The sequence below is a fragment of the Nicotiana tabacum genome, chromosome 7 (assembly GCF_000715075.1).
Source record: "Nicotiana tabacum cultivar K326 chromosome 7, ASM71507v2, whole genome shotgun sequence".
NCBI lineage: Eukaryota > Viridiplantae > Streptophyta > Magnoliopsida > Solanales > Solanaceae > Nicotiana > Nicotiana tabacum.
Genome location: NC_134086.1, coordinates 178315967 through 178333094, shown reverse-complemented (window position 1 = coordinate 178333094; position 17128 = coordinate 178315967). Strand labels below are relative to the sequence as shown.

The window sequence follows — 17128 nt, the reverse complement described above, 5'->3', positions numbered from 1 at the left end:
CACACATATTAAGAAATCCACCTTTTAGCATTAATTAGCAATGAAATTGACCATATTAACCTTTACTATCTCACATAAATACTCCTAACACATATTCCAATACTATTTACTCCAAGGACAATATAGGAAAAAAATAATTAATTTATTCTTGAAATTTGGAAAAATCACTTATTTTGGACCACAAGAAAAAGGCCAAAAAATCACTTATTTTGGATCGGATGGAGTATTATTTTACCTATTTACCTTTAATGAGAAACTTTATAGTCACACAAATGTCATAGTCTCACAAACTTTTTATCCCTTAGGCTTTTAACACCACAAATTTCAAAAATTTTATTATTTTTTCTTAAACTCCGTGCCGAATCAAACTACCCCATTTAATATGAAAAGGACGGAGTAGTATAATAAAGTTTGTGTTAAGACCAAGAATAGGAGTATTATTTAACTTTAATTTGGTCTTGTGGTTTTTTGTACATAAGGAGTGACAAGAAAGTTTCTTTTATCTGACGTTTGCTTATACTGTCTTTCTCGTTTGAAGGAAAAATCAAATTTTCCAAAGGCTGTAAGCCCTCTGTCGTTTGCCCTTGCGTGCAACTTTGACTAACACATTTTAACTGATGACAAAACGAGGTCCCATAATTTTGACTAGGATTCAGCTTTCCTGGAAAAAAGATAATGATGTTTGTTGTATTCTTTTTTAAAAAAAATTAGTTAAAATTCTTTACATATGAATTTACCTAAAAAAATTATACTCCTAAGTAACTATATTCTAATAAGTAAAACTAGTAAGAACATAAGGCTAATTAATAACTTACTACACATTTCTTTACATTGTATAATATATATGTGAATTAGATTCTTTTTGAATTTAGGTGCTTTTACATTTAACAGGGCCGGCTTTTGGATAAAGCCTCGGCCCCCAATTTGAGGTGGCCCCATTTTTTACTCTATAATTTTTTTTAATTAAGTATTTTTACTCTTATTACATATTTTGATTAAAAAAAAATTTTGAAAAAAAGAAGAAGATATTTTTGTTTTTTGAAGAATGGGCTCCTAGCGTATAAATACAAAATTTATGGAAGAAATCAAGTGATTATTCTTTTTTCTTTAGTCTTTTTCTCATTAAATATTATGTAAACTTTTTTCACTCACTTTGTTGGTTTGCACAATATTCAATTTTTTTTTTTAATCTTTCTCAGATCTCACCAAACGTTACTACTGTTACAGTTTTTCTTTATGCCTCCCAGAGATCATATTGTTCCAGAATTTTTGTCAGTCAAGCTAAAGTCTATCAGAAGTATATTGAAAGCAATAAATATTTATTTTCACATCAAATTAATGAATCAGGTTCTTCTATTCCAACCTTTATTACTAGTTTTCATCTACATTTATTTTTCTTAATATTTTCAATACGTATGCATATATTATCCTTTTAGTATTTATTAAAATTTAAATATGCCAAATATAAAGTATGAATTCGATTATTCAAAACTTAAGGAAAAAAAAGTTGAATCTTTGATACAATTCCAAAAAGAAGAAATGATAGTACTCTAATTGATATACTCAATCCAATAAAAAGATTTGATTCTTTTTCAAATGCTTACATTGCATATAGAGTAATTGTAACAGTTCCTGTAATAGTTGTCTCGGGTCGTCCTCGATCACAAACTAGAAATTTGAAAGAAGTTTTTAAAATTAAAATTGATAAAATCTTACTTAGGATCAACCATGGCGCAAGAAATTAAAATGGATTAACTATATATATATTAACAACAACAATAACAACAACAACAACAAAAAACCCAGTTTGATCCCAACATGAGGGGTATGGGGAGGGTAGTCTGTACGCAGACCTTACCCCTACCTAATGCAGGTAGAGAGGCTGTTTCCAATAGACCCTCGGCTCAGGAAGGGCAAGAAGAAGAAGATGAAGGGAAAGAAGGAAGAAAGATGTAAGAGAAACGAAAAGGGAGAGATAAAGGATAAGTAGTACCAAATAATAGCAACAAAGAATACAATACCTGAGGCGAACAAAACCACATAACGTAATAAAAAAATCTAAGCATATGAAGAGACATGCATGCTACTAAGACTATCGGTGAACAACTACAAACTACCTACTAACCTTCTACCTTAATCCTCGACCTCCACACCCTCCTATCAAGGTCATGTCCTCAGTGAGCTGAAGCATCGCCATGTTCTGCCTAATCACCTCTCCCTAGTACTTCTTAGGTCTACCTCGGCCTCTTCTCAAACTCTCCATGGCCAACCTCTCACACCTCCTGACATGAGCATCAATGCTTCTTCTCTTAACATGTCCGAACCATCTCAGTCTTGATTCCAACATCCTGTCCTCCACGGAGGCTACTCTCACTCTGTCCCGGATAGCTTCATTCTTAATCCTATCTCTCCCGGTACATCCACATATACATCTCAACATCTTCATCTCTGCTACTCTCATCTTCTGCTCGTGGGAGTTCTTGACTGGCCAACACTTAGCCCCATACAGCATAGCCAGTCGAACCACCACTCGATAAAACTTACCCTTAAGTCTTAGCGGCACATTCCTATCACACAAAACACCGGAAGCGAGCCTCCACTTCATCCATCCCGCTCCGATGCGATGTGCGACATCTTTGTCAATCTCCTCGTTACCCTGGATAATAGACTCAGGGTATATTATCAATTGAAAAATAACTATTAAAAGAAACTGATTTTAAAATAAATATTCATAATTTTGCATCTAAAAAAGCTAGAAATTTATATTTCAAATAAATAATATATATGAAATTTTTATTATAAAAAATAATTAAAGGCCTCTTATGGAAATTTAGTTTTAGGCCCCCAATAATATTGAGCCGCGTCTGACATTTAATGGATTATTTAGTAATTGGGCTTATCAAATTCTATGTTCTCCTCAAAATTTCTTTTTCTATTAAATCTTTTTCAAACGTACCCAAGTTCATGGGAATATGCAGGCTGCAGCAGTCTAAGTTGAATATTCAATATATAAATAATCTCCTTTTCATTTCCTCTTATCGACGTTGCTTTCGATTTTATAGTATAGCAGACGCGGTTTTTGCTTTCTTTCAAATTCCAATATATATAGGCCCAACATTTCTATTTCTTTATCAAATCTGACCTGCTTAATTTGTGTTTTTTCTCCTCCTTTTCTTTCTCCTAGTTTCCCAGAAACTCAGTCTCCTCATCTTTTATTTTACTTAAATAAATAAATAACAAAAGATGCGTTTGTCCTTTCCGTACACATGCAAAAATATTACTATGTCTTTTGTTTAAATAATGATTTAACAACCCATTAGACATGTCAAGAAAATTCAAGAGTTTCAAAAGGGGCAAATGACAAAAATTACAGTCAATATGTTACATTGAAGATATACTACTACAATTTGGTAACATAATCACTTAATTTTCCACGTTCACGCGTTTAATTAGCGTCTTCTATTATTTTCCCCGACAATTAGCATCTTCTCTAAGAAAGCTAATCTTAGTCGTCAGGCAAATAAAATCAAAGATATATAACGAATTAACGTGGAATAGATTTGGATCTCCCTTGTAGTGAATGATACTATATAATAAGGAAAGAGTTACTTCTCTGATTTCTTCATGCAGTAGGTGAATAAAACCAAAAATTATTGGTCTGCTGCCTTTGTGTAGATATTTCTTTGTTTTTTTTTATTCATTTGAACAGCATATGCTTGGCCTATTAATCTTAAAATGGAAAAATTGCAGTGACGTCACATTTGGTCTCCCCCATTTACCCTATATTTATTTTTAATTTTTTAAAATAATTTCAGGTTTTTTCTCTTACTCCTCCTTCTTCTTGATAGTGATTTTATATGGTGTTTGTGAACATATTTTAAAGTAGTTTATGATGTTTTACAGTGGTGAGCTATTATGACGCTTTATTTTTTAATATTGCTTAGGGTTTATTCTTCTTCTTTTTCTTAATTGAAAAATGGGTTCGTTAAATTTATTATTGTTTTGATAAATTGATGATTGGAGTTTGTTCCTGATGATATTTGGAGGTTATGTTTCACATTTGAGCTCATTTGGAGTAGAGTTAGGTATTAAATCGTATATTATATTGTTATAATTCGAAGAAAAAACTCTGTTTCTAGGCAATTTGCACTTAGGCCTATTTTGCCTTAAGTGCATGAAAATATTGGTTGCACTTCAGACCTTTCGGCCTTAAGTGCATCTGAAGTGCAATTTTTCATTTTAGACTTATTGGCTTTAGGTGAAGGAAAACGTTTATTGCACTTCAAATCTTTTGGCCTTAAATGTGTCTAAAGTGCAATTTTCACTGACTTATTGGCCTGAAGTACATGAAAATATTGATTACACTTCAAACCTATTTTGGCCTTAAGTACATCTGAAGTGCAATTTTTTCACTTCAGACTTATAACTTCATACCTAATAAGTCTGAAATTGCTCATAAAGTGGGTAGACTTGTAACTTTTTTTTTTGCAAAGTGGTATTGGTTCAATTGTGACTCCAAAAGCGAGTATAGATGCAAAAGCCAGGAGAAATTCAAAAATAGCCAGATTACAAGTGGTCAGCCAAAAATAGTCACAGTTTCAAAAGTCATCGAAATTTAGCCACTTTTCATGTAAAGATAAATCCGAACAAAAACACTATTCAAAATCCGAAAAATACTCCAGCAAAGTATACTGGAACTTCAGTATATTATACTGGAGCCAGCAAAGTATATTGGTCCAGCATAATATGTTGGATGTTCATACACAGGTGCACCGAACTCTAGTATATTATGCTGGACCGGTCTTTGTTGCAGTAAAATAGTGGATGCTTTTCAATGACTTGGCAAACGTTGACTATTTTTGAATGACCAATCCAAAAACTGGCTAGCCTGTGCTATTTTAAGCCCCCTTAAAATGACTTTTCAAAATAAAATCCGAGGCCCACTTTTAATCATTCATTAATGGACCTTGACAATCTGATGAAGTTGCATTACAGCCCAAGATAATAGTACTAGCCTGATGGATGGGCCTCGTACATTCCAATATTCTTAAAACTGTAATTTTGTTAACCAATAGTCTATTACTCATCAAAAGTGCCCCTCAAATCTGATACTAAAAATGAATATTGAATGCAAGACCTCATAATCTTAATCCTTTTGATAAAAATCTCCAAATAATATGGGATGTTAGCACGAAATGGTTACATAAGATTCAACTTAAAATATTAAGAAACAAATAACCCATATTTTGATGTAAACATATATTTAAAGAGTAAGATTTTGTCACACTCATTTAGAAAGTTAGTTGACAATTATCGTAAATGAGTAAGTAATTAACAATTAAGATAACACATGACATCATCTTCTTAATTTTTTAAAGTGACAAATATAATTTTTTCTCACTAAAATAACTGATTAAAAAGGACTTCAAGGAGTATTTCTTTTTAGATTTCCAACATTTCACTAACACAACTAGGGCTGTGCATTTGGATCGGATATCCGAAATCCGATCCGATCCACTCTATTTCGGATTTTTGGATTTTAAATTTCGGATTTTCGGATTGGATACAGATTGTGTTTTATGAAATTTCGGATTTTCGGATTGGATTCGGATTGGTATGATTTTAATCTGATCTGATCCGATATCCGAAATTATATGTACCTATATAAATACACACTAAAATTTTAGGGTTATGCTTATTCATTTTTCACACACCCCCTCACTCACTTAAATTTTTCCGCCTCTCTTGCACCTCTCTTCTCTTCAGCGAAGACTAAAAGAGTCTCAATGACTCAAACTTCCTATTTTACTTTGATTTTATGTCTCTTTCTTCCGCCTCTCTTCTCTTCTCTTCTGTCTTTTATGTCTATTTCATGTTCTATTCTTCAACTTTTGATTTTATTTTGATTTTTTTGTTTGTTTTGGTAGATGGAAGATGAGATAGAGACACCGAATGAACTTTAAATTGTTGAATTTTTTTGTGACAATCCGATCCGACAATCCGAAAAATTATCCGATCCAAAGTTTAAAATCCGATCCAATCCAATGTTAATTCGGATCGAATTCGAATTGCCCTTTTCAGAATCCGAAATCCGAAATCCGAATCCGAAATAGGCTAAATCCGATCCAATCCGATCCGGCACAACCCTAAACACAACGTATCACATGAAAGCAAAAGAGGAAACATTGATCCAAAACAACCGGGCAATATTGTACATAATTCCTTAGATGTGAAGTCTGTCAAACTATGAATTTGGATATATACTAATACTACTATTTAAGTGTGAATGGGAGAGGAGAGGGGTGGGGTAAAGATGTGGACTAGTCGGCAATCCCATAAATATTTTCATGTGAAATGTTGTCAGTAAGTTATAGGTCAACTTTAAAACTAGAGGACTGTATTTTTTACATCCTCCTCTATGTATATCCAAATAATATATAGTATTATTATATATATCAATTGTATTTTACTGTATATTTCATAATTATTTGTTCAACTAATTATACATTACGTATATACAGTTTTATATATGATCTAAGAAAGATCAGAATATTCAGGGTTAATCTAAGTTAACATTAATATCCAATAATAGATTCATGTGCCTTTACTGTTCGTCCCGGAGGAGCACCAAAGAACTTTCTTTCATCCCAGCGCATCAACTGATCCTTAAATGACTAATCCCTGGCTATGGAAGAGTCGCTTCCTCAAATTCTGGATCCCGCTCTCAACTTCGTCGATCATTTTGTTCAAGTTGCTTCAGTGAATGAAAATGCTCAATAAAGTCTAGTATACTCGTGCAGAATATAGCACGTATGTCGTTAAATAACATTGTGTTGGAATAATTATGGAACAATAAGTGACTCAAGAGTATGAAAGGAAGCAATAAATGATAATAAATGACATATAAATAAATAAAGAGTAGGGATCACCCGGCAAAGGTGAGATTTCCCACTGGTCCTTTTGACTATGATGGACAATGATAAGCCTTTGAATATTCTGATATTTCTTAGATCAAAGGAGAAAAGATAGATAAAGGTGTAAAAAGGTTAACTCTGTATATATATAATAAAAAGAGAATTTTCAGAAAATATCAATAGACTATTGTTTACAAAAAGTGTCCAACCCCCATCTATGACTATATATCATTTTATTTATAAGGATACATGGGCCAGAAAATCCCAAATAATAAAATAGGGAGAAATATTAATTTGAATATTCTCTATGAAATAGTAAGTCTAGAACTAGCCGTTATTGTTCTTCGAAGAGGAGTTTTTGTCCTCGACCTGGTCGAAGCGCGACCAACTATCCTCTTGTGACGTCGACCCTTTGAAATTAGGTTATGGTATCGTATTGACGAAGTGTGGCAGTCTCCGAAAGCTTCGTTCATATTGACCTGGTCAACATGTAATGTGATATTTTTCGCCAATACAAAAATAATTATAAAATTTAAAATATATAAGTAATATTAAATTAACTTTTTATTGAAATACATGAACACGTTATATAACTTCAATAAGTGTCGGCAGTAACTTAAAAATCAATAAAAAGAACATATTGAGTTGAATGTATATTTCAATTCAAAAATAGTAGCAATCAATTTAATATTCTTTCTTTTATTTTTGCTATTTTTAGGGATTATTAACTAGTATCTCTATTTTAATGGAACTGGATAATTTCCTGCGAGGTAATATATTTATGAAAGAATTACAAGAAAATACACATGACTTCACACCAAAATAAAAAATGATCTGTGTTTTTAATTTTTCCCGACCTAACTCACATTGTACATATTTTGAAAGCACTAGTAAATTCAAAATTTGTGTTCTTACAACCATTGCTTCTAAAAGTCATGGAGTTAAATCTGTGTTCTCACTACCATTGATTTTACTCTCTCTTCTTCTCATATCTTCTACATATGCTTCAAGGAGCCGTGTATTTTCTGCTCAGGAGCGGCCCTTCCATAAAGCAAGTAAAACAACTGCTTTAGGCCCCACATTTATGGGGGCCTATTTTATGTTATATCTAATAAGCTATATATAAGTTTAAAAAAAGGTTATGTGAAGTGAAAAAAATTTGATTTCTTTCTTTAACAAAAATAGAGAAGAAGGATTTACAACTGCTATGATTTCATCAACAAAAATTACACTTGAAATCAATATCGAACCCGAATTTCGTAAGAAATGTATGATATATGGAAAGTAACAATTTGATGAGAATATTGATAATAAAATCTCAAAATCTTTTGAAGAGTCCTTTGGAGTTGATTACTTTATACATAGTAGACAAGACTATTTTTTTACTTCAAAATAGATTTGATCAATGCGAAACATATGAAAATATTTTTGATTTTCTATTTAGGGGTAAAAATTAAGATCACTAGATGATAGAAATTTTAAAAAATATTGCCTTAATCTTGAATGTTCCTAAAAGCATACAATCAATTTGATATTGACGATTTAGATTTAATTTCGGAATTAAAAATATTAAGAAAAACAGTACAATTAGAATATAACAGTTTGATTGATACATTCAGTGAAATAAAAAGATTTAATTATTTTTCCAATGCCTATATTACTTATGGAATAATGTTAATAACTCTTGTTACCGTCTCTTTAGCGGAAAAAAAATTTTAAAATTAAAATTGATAAAATCTTACAAAAGAAAAATAATGTCTCAAGAAAGGTTAAATGGATTAGCTATATTGTCAATTAAGAAAGACTTATTAGGATTTATTGATTATAAAGAAATTATTAATAACTTTGTATCTAGGAAACGCGAGAAAAATAGACTTCAAATAAATAAATAAATATATCTTTTTTTTTAAAAAAAGTTAAGACCCTTCATAAAGTTTGGCTTTATGCCACAAAACTCATCGGGTCGCCCATGTTTCTACTTCTCCTCTCGTGTCACCTGTTTGCAAATATAAGATAATTGAAGGGTAGAAGTCCACCATTGAAGACCATTCAAAGTTTTGATTTCGAAAATGATTTTTTTTAATTTGTTAGTTGTTTGGATTGGGTGTTTTTCCAATTGATTGAAAATATCAAAAGGAGTTCAAAATTAAAATTTGAAGTGATTCCGAGTAGATTTGAGCAAGATTTGAGTTAAATTTCAGAAAAGACGTAAGGAAGAAGACAAAGTTAGTTTTTTTTGTATAATTATGTATAATCTTGTGTATTAGTATATATGAGTGTAGAAACACACCTTATACACTATTATACACTTTTATACACCTTTATACAAGCGTATGTAGACGAACTTCTTCCACGATTTTCAGTTACAATTCTTGTTCAAAAACAATCCAAATCTCCATTAAATGACTTCAAATTTTATATACAACCTCCTTATACTATTTCTAACAGGTCTACATAACAACCACTCCAAAATTCTCACAAAATCAAATTCGAAATTTAAAACCCACATATTTAAGCTTGTTCAAAATTTAATTTTCACCACCCAAATGAATTTGGTTTGTTGGACTGTTATTTGGTCACAGTTACTGATTCGAAAATTATTTTAAAAGCTTGAGGAATAGTTTTTAAAAATTAAATAGTAATTTTGAGAACCTATTGGAGTTGGATGTTGAATTTTAGCCTATTATTTTTAAATTAGTTGATTGTAAATTGAAATATGAGCTTTAAAATTAAAAAGTAGGGAGCGCAATTGTTCTAATGTGAAATTTTCCCTATATTTATTTAGTTGTCACTCACGCAAAATGTCTACTCTTGCTAAGTTTTTATTTTTTTTATAAATATTGCATATTTATGGTTTTGCCCTCTCTTTTTTTTGTTTTCCTTTCCTCGATTTCAAAAAATTTAAACTCCCAATTAGTTTGGGCCGTGGGCCGTGGCTTTGATTTATGGTCTCCCAAAGTTACGAAGAGCCATCGAGGTCGGTGCAGCGTTATCCATGTAAAATTTTGGATGTCTCCAATAAATGAAACCCACATGAGATTTTCAACGTTAAATGAAAATGAATTACATATATGTAAATATAATAATAATAATAATATTCATTCTGATCCATAATAAGTGGTCAATTTGCTTTTTTATATTGGTTCAAAATAAATGTCCATTTATATAATTAAAAAAAAGTTCAATTTGTTTTTCAAAATTACTATTACGTACGTATCCCTAAAAAGTCTTTTATCCTCATATTAATTATGCTATAACATTTAATTAACGGTAGTTTAATCACACTAATTATTTTTTTCTAGATTTTAATATTTTTAATGAATGTGTCCAAAACAAATTGATTAATGGACAGGATAGAGTAATATTTAGACTATCAGATCAACGGAAAATCATAGGCAGTTGCTAAGAAAAATGTAATTAGTAAGAAAATAACACAAATAACATATTAAAAGACGCAAATAAATATAAAATATTACTTACTCACTCCGTTTCAATATATGTGAACCTGTTTGACTGGGCACGGAATTTAAGAAAAATGAAGATTTTTGAAATTTGTGGTCCTAAACAAGTCAAAAAGGGGCCAACGTATTTGTATAGTTATAAAAGCTTCTCGTTAAAGATAGAATTATAAGTTTAAGCTAAATTATTTCCAAATCTAGAAAGGAATAATTCTTTTTGGAACAGACCAAAAAGAAAATAGGTTCACCTAAATTGGTTAGCATTAAAAATCCAAAATAATATGACTTGTACAGCTGCTTGGCATTAGCAGTATATAAAAAGGGACAAAAAAAGCCAGTAATCAGTCGTTGTCATTTGCCAGACGTCAAAGGAGTATAAAGATAGGTTAAGTGGGATATTTCTTCCAATTAATCATTACTCTTCTTCTACTATCTTTTTTTCTCCACTCCTCTCAATACACACGCACAATAAGCAGTATATTTCTCAACACATAAATAAAGCAGAGCTAATTTGTTGAAGTAAAAACCAGAAAGAGGAAAATGGGTGTTATTGACCATATTTCTGATATGTTTGATTGTTCCACTGGTTCTCACTCTAAGCACAAGAGACGCAAACAGTTGCAGGTAAATATTTATATATATTCAAATATTCTTACTTACTTTTTCTCTGTTTTCTTCACTTCTTTGTTATTGACTTATTTCGTGTATGAGTTTTTCGGGGATTTGCTGCTATATATGTCCCTGTTGCCTCTAATACTTGAAATCTGTGTCAGATCTGAAGTTCTGAATAAACAAATAAAACTTACCAATGGAAGTATTTTTGCTTGATTAACTCTTCAAATAAACTTATTAATTAGCATAAACTTGTATTCACTACGTTGCTATAGGCTGTAGCTATTAAAGAGTCCAATATCAGACTGTATAATAGAGTTTTCTATATAATATAAACAGAAATTATACGAACAAATGACTTACCACTTTTCCGGGTCCTATTTTCATAATATGGTTTAAGATGGAGGTTAAGAAATACAGTCAAATCTCTCTATAATAGTGTCGTTTATTATAGATATTTTTGGTTGTTACGGCGAGATGATGACAGAGAGTACATATACTATTACATAATATGAAAGCTGGTTTCGGAAAAAGCTTGCCTATTATTGTGGAGTGCTCCTATAAAATATGTTGTGAGCTGGTTTATACTCTGCTCTTAGCAGAGTGGATCTAAATTTTAGCTTTATAATTTAATTATTATGATTTTTCTTATTGAATTCATTATATATTTAAAATTATCAGTTTATATTTACTCCCTCCGTTTTAATTTATGTGAACCTATTTTCTTTAATTCGTGCCATTTCTTGTACATATTTAAACCCTTCACGTTCACAATGGTTTCATATAAATTGAAACGAAGGGAATATTATATTTGCAATTTTAATGAAATTTTGTACATATTTAAACCCTTCACGTTCACAATATCTAGTTATTTCACGTTGTCTGATAGGATATTCTGGTACAAAGCTGAAATAGGGTACCCTGTGTACAATTACAAAAACCTTGTAAAATATTTTTTACACACTCCGTGTATATAAGTTAATTCCTGAGATAATGCCGTCCCCAATATATATCTTTTACTCTGCTTTCATTTATCAAAGGTCTAACAGCTAGTAGAACGACAAACTAAAAAAAGTTGAGGATTTGTCATTCTGGGATGGTTTTCCCATGTGCACGCTCTCTGTCTTGTTTCTAGTAATTTGTCCTTTAACTAACGCTACCATTTTTCTACGAAATATCATAGTCATCTATTGCCTTTATTATTGTCCTTTTGTTTTCTTTTTAAAGTATTTCTTAACTTTTTTCGATAACAATAGGGAGTATTTCTCAACTTTTCAAAAGCAAAAGTAGAATGTTTCCTTTAAGGGTGGTGTGTTTCAAAGGCTTTGCAGAAAGGGTAGTTCAGATTCAGTAATGCCTTTGGACCACTACTGAATTGATGAGGACGTTTAAATCTTGACTTGGCCATATCCTACTTGCTACATAGACCTACCTTATTAATTCTGTTCTTACAAATTTTGAATGGGACATTTGCACTAATGGTTTTTTTGATGTCACTGTTTATATTTTGTCCTCGTTAATTTAGTGGGTTGAATTTGTCTGCCATAAATAATTCCAACTACTTATAAGGATTTTTTTAGTCTATCGAGGTTATGGAAATAAAATTTAAAGGGTGCCCTTAAAAAAGGCCATAACGGTGCAAATAATCCCCACTTGAACTAGGAGTAGGGGTGGCAGACTAGCGGGTCGGGTCAGATATGGATGGGTCGAAAACGGATAATGCAAAAAACGAATAAATTATTAGATCCGACCCATATTTAATACGGATAAAAAACGGATTAATCGGCGGATAATATGGATACCCATATTATCCATGGCTTCTTGAATATGATCACCTTTGGGAGAATTCTTAGAGTCCATTTGGATTGGCTTGTTTAAGTGCTTTTAAGCCAAAATCGATTTTAAGTCATTTTGTAGTGTTTGGATAAAGTAACATAGTGCTTTTAAGCACTTATTTTTAAGCTAAAATGACAAAAACAAGCCAAAGGCAAAAAACTAGAATTCCTTACTTATGGCTTAAAAGCTATTTTGGCTTAAAAGTAACTTAAAACAAGCCCATCCAAACGGGCTCTTAGTCTCTTAAACTTGAGAAACCCTCAATTTGAGGCTTTATAAATGTAAAAATTAAACTCATTAGTTATTCATTTGGTTTTCTATTTTCTAAGTGGATAATATAGTTCTTATCCATATTTGATCCGTTTTTAAAAAGATCATTATCCAACTCATTTTTTAATATCTAATATGGGTAAATAACTGTTTTCTTTTAACCATTTTGTCACCACTAGCTAGGACCAATGCACATTTATCGGGGCTAATGCTAGTATGTTTTTTCATTTTATATTCACTATATATAATAGTTTGCTTGAATACCACCTTGCCTTTTATATATTATCTTTCGAATCAATGCATTTAACTAGTATTGATGTACACTGATGTTGTAATTAATCTTTACAATATTAGTATAAATTCAACATATAGTAGCATGGTATTTGCCTTATTTTTTCATGTAATTAATTCTACTTGTTATGAATAGGCATTTCTGATTTTCTTTAGGTGACCTGACAGTGTGGGATTCATTTTACATTATCAAAATATAGAGGTTAAACTCCCTTTCTATTAATCATAATTAAAGCAAACATCTGTATACCTTTTGTTAAGCTCAAGATATGTGCCAAACTACTACAACAACAACATACTCAGTATAATTTCACTAGTGGGGTCTGGGGAGGATAGGATGTACGCAGACCTTACCCCTACCCGGAAGGGTAGAGAGGCTGTTTCCGGGAGACCCTCGGTTCAACAGAAGAGATATATGTGCCAAACTAGTGTAGACTATAAGTTGCTATTTAGTTAGACCAAGACATTCAACAACAACAACAACAATAACGACCCAGTATAATCCTACAAGTGGCATCTGGGAAGTGTAATATATACGGAGACCTTACCCATACCCCGAAGGGTAGAGAGGCTGTTTCCAGGAGACCCTCGGCTCAAAAAAAAGCAACAGGAGCCGATATATTAGTACCATAAAAATGCATAATAAAATAACAGCAATATAAGAGATATGAAATACAGAATACGAAATACGAAATAGATGGCTGGTATAGTAAAACTAGCAGGTAAAGCCCTGCATCAATAGACGACCAATGACATTCTTAGTCTAACTCCTAACTGGCTAGTCTCACTCTATTGTGCTGTAGAAATATTCACAACTTTCCCCTAACCTACAACCTTAATGCTCGACCTCCATAATTCCCTGTCAAGGGCCATGTCCTCAGTAATCCTAAGTCGCGCCATGTCCTGTCTGATCACCTCTCCCCAATACTTCTTAGGTCGCCCTCTACCTCTCCGCGTGCCCACTACAGCCAGTCGCTCACACCTTGAACCCAAACAACACAAGCTAACAGTAGTGGGCTATGTCGATCCAGAGAAAGTTGTGGCCCGTGTGGCTCATCGCACAGGTAAGAAGGCCGAGATTTGGCCCTATGTTCCATACGACGTTGTAGCTCATCCCTACGCGCAGGGCGTCTACGATAAGAAGGCTCCAGCTGGGTACGTGAGGAGAGTTGATGATTATCAAAGTAACCAGCTCCAACGTGCCAGTTCTACTGAAGTTCGTTATACCACTGCCTTTAGTGATGAAAATCCTGCAGCATGTGTGGTCATGTGAACTTAATATTCATGCTATTATGTTATTACATTATGAACCTTGTACCATAGTACTCGTTATTGTTAAATTTGAATTGCTTTTGTGAAGTTTTCACTTTAAGTTTTGAAATCATAGTGCTTTTTTTGGATGTTTGTGGGGGTGGGTGGGGGGATGTGGTCGTGTTATGTTGTTAAATCAATTAATATCCTGTTGTGAAAACTGGAAAGAAGGAATGGAATCAGACTATGCTGGATTTGTTGTTTCCAAATTTTTGTTTTCATTTGTTTACCATAGATTGCATAGACTATAGAGTAAGGAAGGTTTAATTAGTTTGAATTGTGGTTTTTGTGTTATTAAACTTTGAAGATTTAACTTAAATAACAGACATTCAATTACTTAAATTAAAAATAGCCGATGAATATATATAATATTTGAATAATTTGTATATAATATGTGTATAATTATATATAATCAGTATATAATGCATGTATGCCGGCTATCAAAATAAACAATGAAACAAACCGTTCCCTTAAACTTTCCCTTAACAATTGTTGCTTCCATTGACATAAGTAATTGGTGACACTGTTGTGGTCGACTTTTTAGGTGTCCAAAGTTGAATTGCATGTACATTTGGGGTTCTATTACTGTTTGCTTTCAGATTGTTGCTTTTTGTAAAGATAAAGAAGCAGTATCTACCTACTTTGAGATGGTCTCTTTGTACATATCAAGTGGAAATTTGGGTTGGAAAGCAAAAAGTGATGGACTATGAATTTTCTATGTCCTCCATTTTTTTAAAAAGTTTTTTCCTCTTTTCTTGTGTTAGATCTTTTATTTTATTGGATATATTTAATTGATACATGCCGTAGAATATCTTACCATCACCCTTTTAGTGATGGATAACTAACTATCAACTGTTTATGTTAAAAGAGAACTAAGAGGATATTTTCAGTTTGATACTAAGGTTATTTCGTAATACATAGTATTCTAAGCTACATAGTGAAAATCTTAGTGGAATAAAAAGTACTCTTCATTTATTCCGCATAATGGAGAATTGGAGATGTTATATGGTAAGTGTTTGATTCAAAAAGATGTTAAAACTTTCTGAACAAATCAATCAAAGAAGAAGGGGTAAATCATAGTCAAACTTAATTAATTTCAGACCGAAAAATTTAATAGGAATAATTGCATGTGGGACGAAGGAAATATAACGATCTTATTACGATTCAACATTGTCTTCTTCGTCAAGGGATGAGGAAGGAGGATTACAAATGTTTCCTTTTGGTTTTCAAGTACCATAAATGAATTTTTTATCTCTCTTTTTGAGAGAATAGAGAAAATTCCCCCCCCCCCCGACTGAAAGCCTTCCTTCGCTATGTATAGTCATAGTCCGTTTACTCTTTATGTAACTCGACACTTTCTGGTCAATGGTACATCCTGGTCATGACTCTTTGGTGTTACTCTTTTCGGTTTGTCGGATGTCTCAGAGGAGAAATGGAGCGGGCTCCATTGTCTTTCGCAACAGTCGTTGAAGCGGGGTGTTAGGGCAACCTGGTCGTGGTGGTCAAATTTTGACCAATATAGTTAGTCCTTCCGTCTGTCAGGGTCGTCCTATGCCGGCCTCGACAGACGGATCATGCGCGTTACTAAGTCGAGAGAAATATGACCTATGACTTTCCGTTCCTTGATCGCGTTCTGGGGTTTTTTAACGAAATAGTGGGGTTCTCTTAGTCCTGCGGACCGTTGCAGCGATTTTGGAACCGAAACGTTGATTGGCACTAAAGCGCCGGTTAGTGATTAACACCATTATGACACACGTTTCTGGGAAACTGAAATGTTTTGTGCCTCATCAGATTCGAATGGAGACTATTGGGTTTCATGCTCGGAGAATTTATGTCTCTTATAAATAGGGGGAATGTGATGACCCGACCAGTCGTCTCATGAGTTACCGCTCCGATTTTTCCTATTTTAACTTCTTTACGCTTCGTTATCCGTGTTTTATGTGATCGGGTTGATTAGTTCGAGTTCGGAGAGGATTTGGTAAGAAATGAGACACTTAGTCTCTTTTAATAAGGCTTAAGTTGGAAAAGTCAACTGGATGTTGACTTATGTGTTAGAAGGCTCGGAAGTGAGTTATGATGGTTTGGTTAGCTTCGGGAGGTGAATTGTGACTTAGGAGCGCGATCGGAATGGGTTTTGGAGTTGTAGAGAAGATTTAGACTTAAATTGACGAAGTTGATATTTTGGCGGTTCCGGTTGATAGGCGAGATTTTTATATAGGGGTCGGAATGGAATTCCAAGAGTAGCAGTAGCTTCGTTTTGTCATTTGGGATGTGTGTGCAAAATTTTAGGTCATTCGAACGAGATTTGATAGACTTTTTGATCGAAAGTATAATTTAAGAGTTCTTGGAGTTCTTAGGCTTGAATCCTATGTTAAATTGGTGATTGATGTTGTTGTAAGCGTTCCGAAGTTTTGAACAAGTTTAAACGATGTCATG

At 32.7% G+C, this 17128-nt stretch overlaps 1 protein-coding gene across 1 annotated transcript; it reads left to right on the top strand.

Annotated features, from left to right (window-relative positions):
• The first annotated feature begins 10748 nt into the window (after positions 1 to 10748).
• Positions 10749 to 14747, top strand: LOC107806210 (heavy metal-associated isoprenylated plant protein 26-like). Its single transcript, XM_075218811.1, has 3 exons — positions 10749 to 11194; positions 12241 to 12277; positions 14350 to 14747. Exons 1-3 carry the CDS (start codon positions 10913 to 10915, stop codon positions 14652 to 14654), a joined length of 624 nt encoding a protein of 207 aa, XP_075074912.1. The 5' UTR covers positions 10749 to 10912; the 3' UTR covers positions 14655 to 14747.
• Positions 14748 to 17128: the final 2381 nt, after the last annotated feature.

Bases quoted from the DNA above. Each gene is read 5' to 3' on its own strand.
- LOC107806210 (XM_075218811.1), top strand. From the start codon at position 10,913: ATGGGTGTTATTGACCATATTTCTGATATGTTTGATTGTTCCACTGGT. The intron at 11,195-12,240 runs GCTTGATTAACT...CGATAACAATAG, and splicing joins TTACCAATGGAAGTATTTTT to GGAGTATTTCTCAACTTTTC. The intron at 12,278-14,349 runs GTTTCCTTTAAG...TGCCCACTACAG, and splicing joins TTCAAAAGCAAAAGTAGAAT to CCAGTCGCTCACACCTTGAA.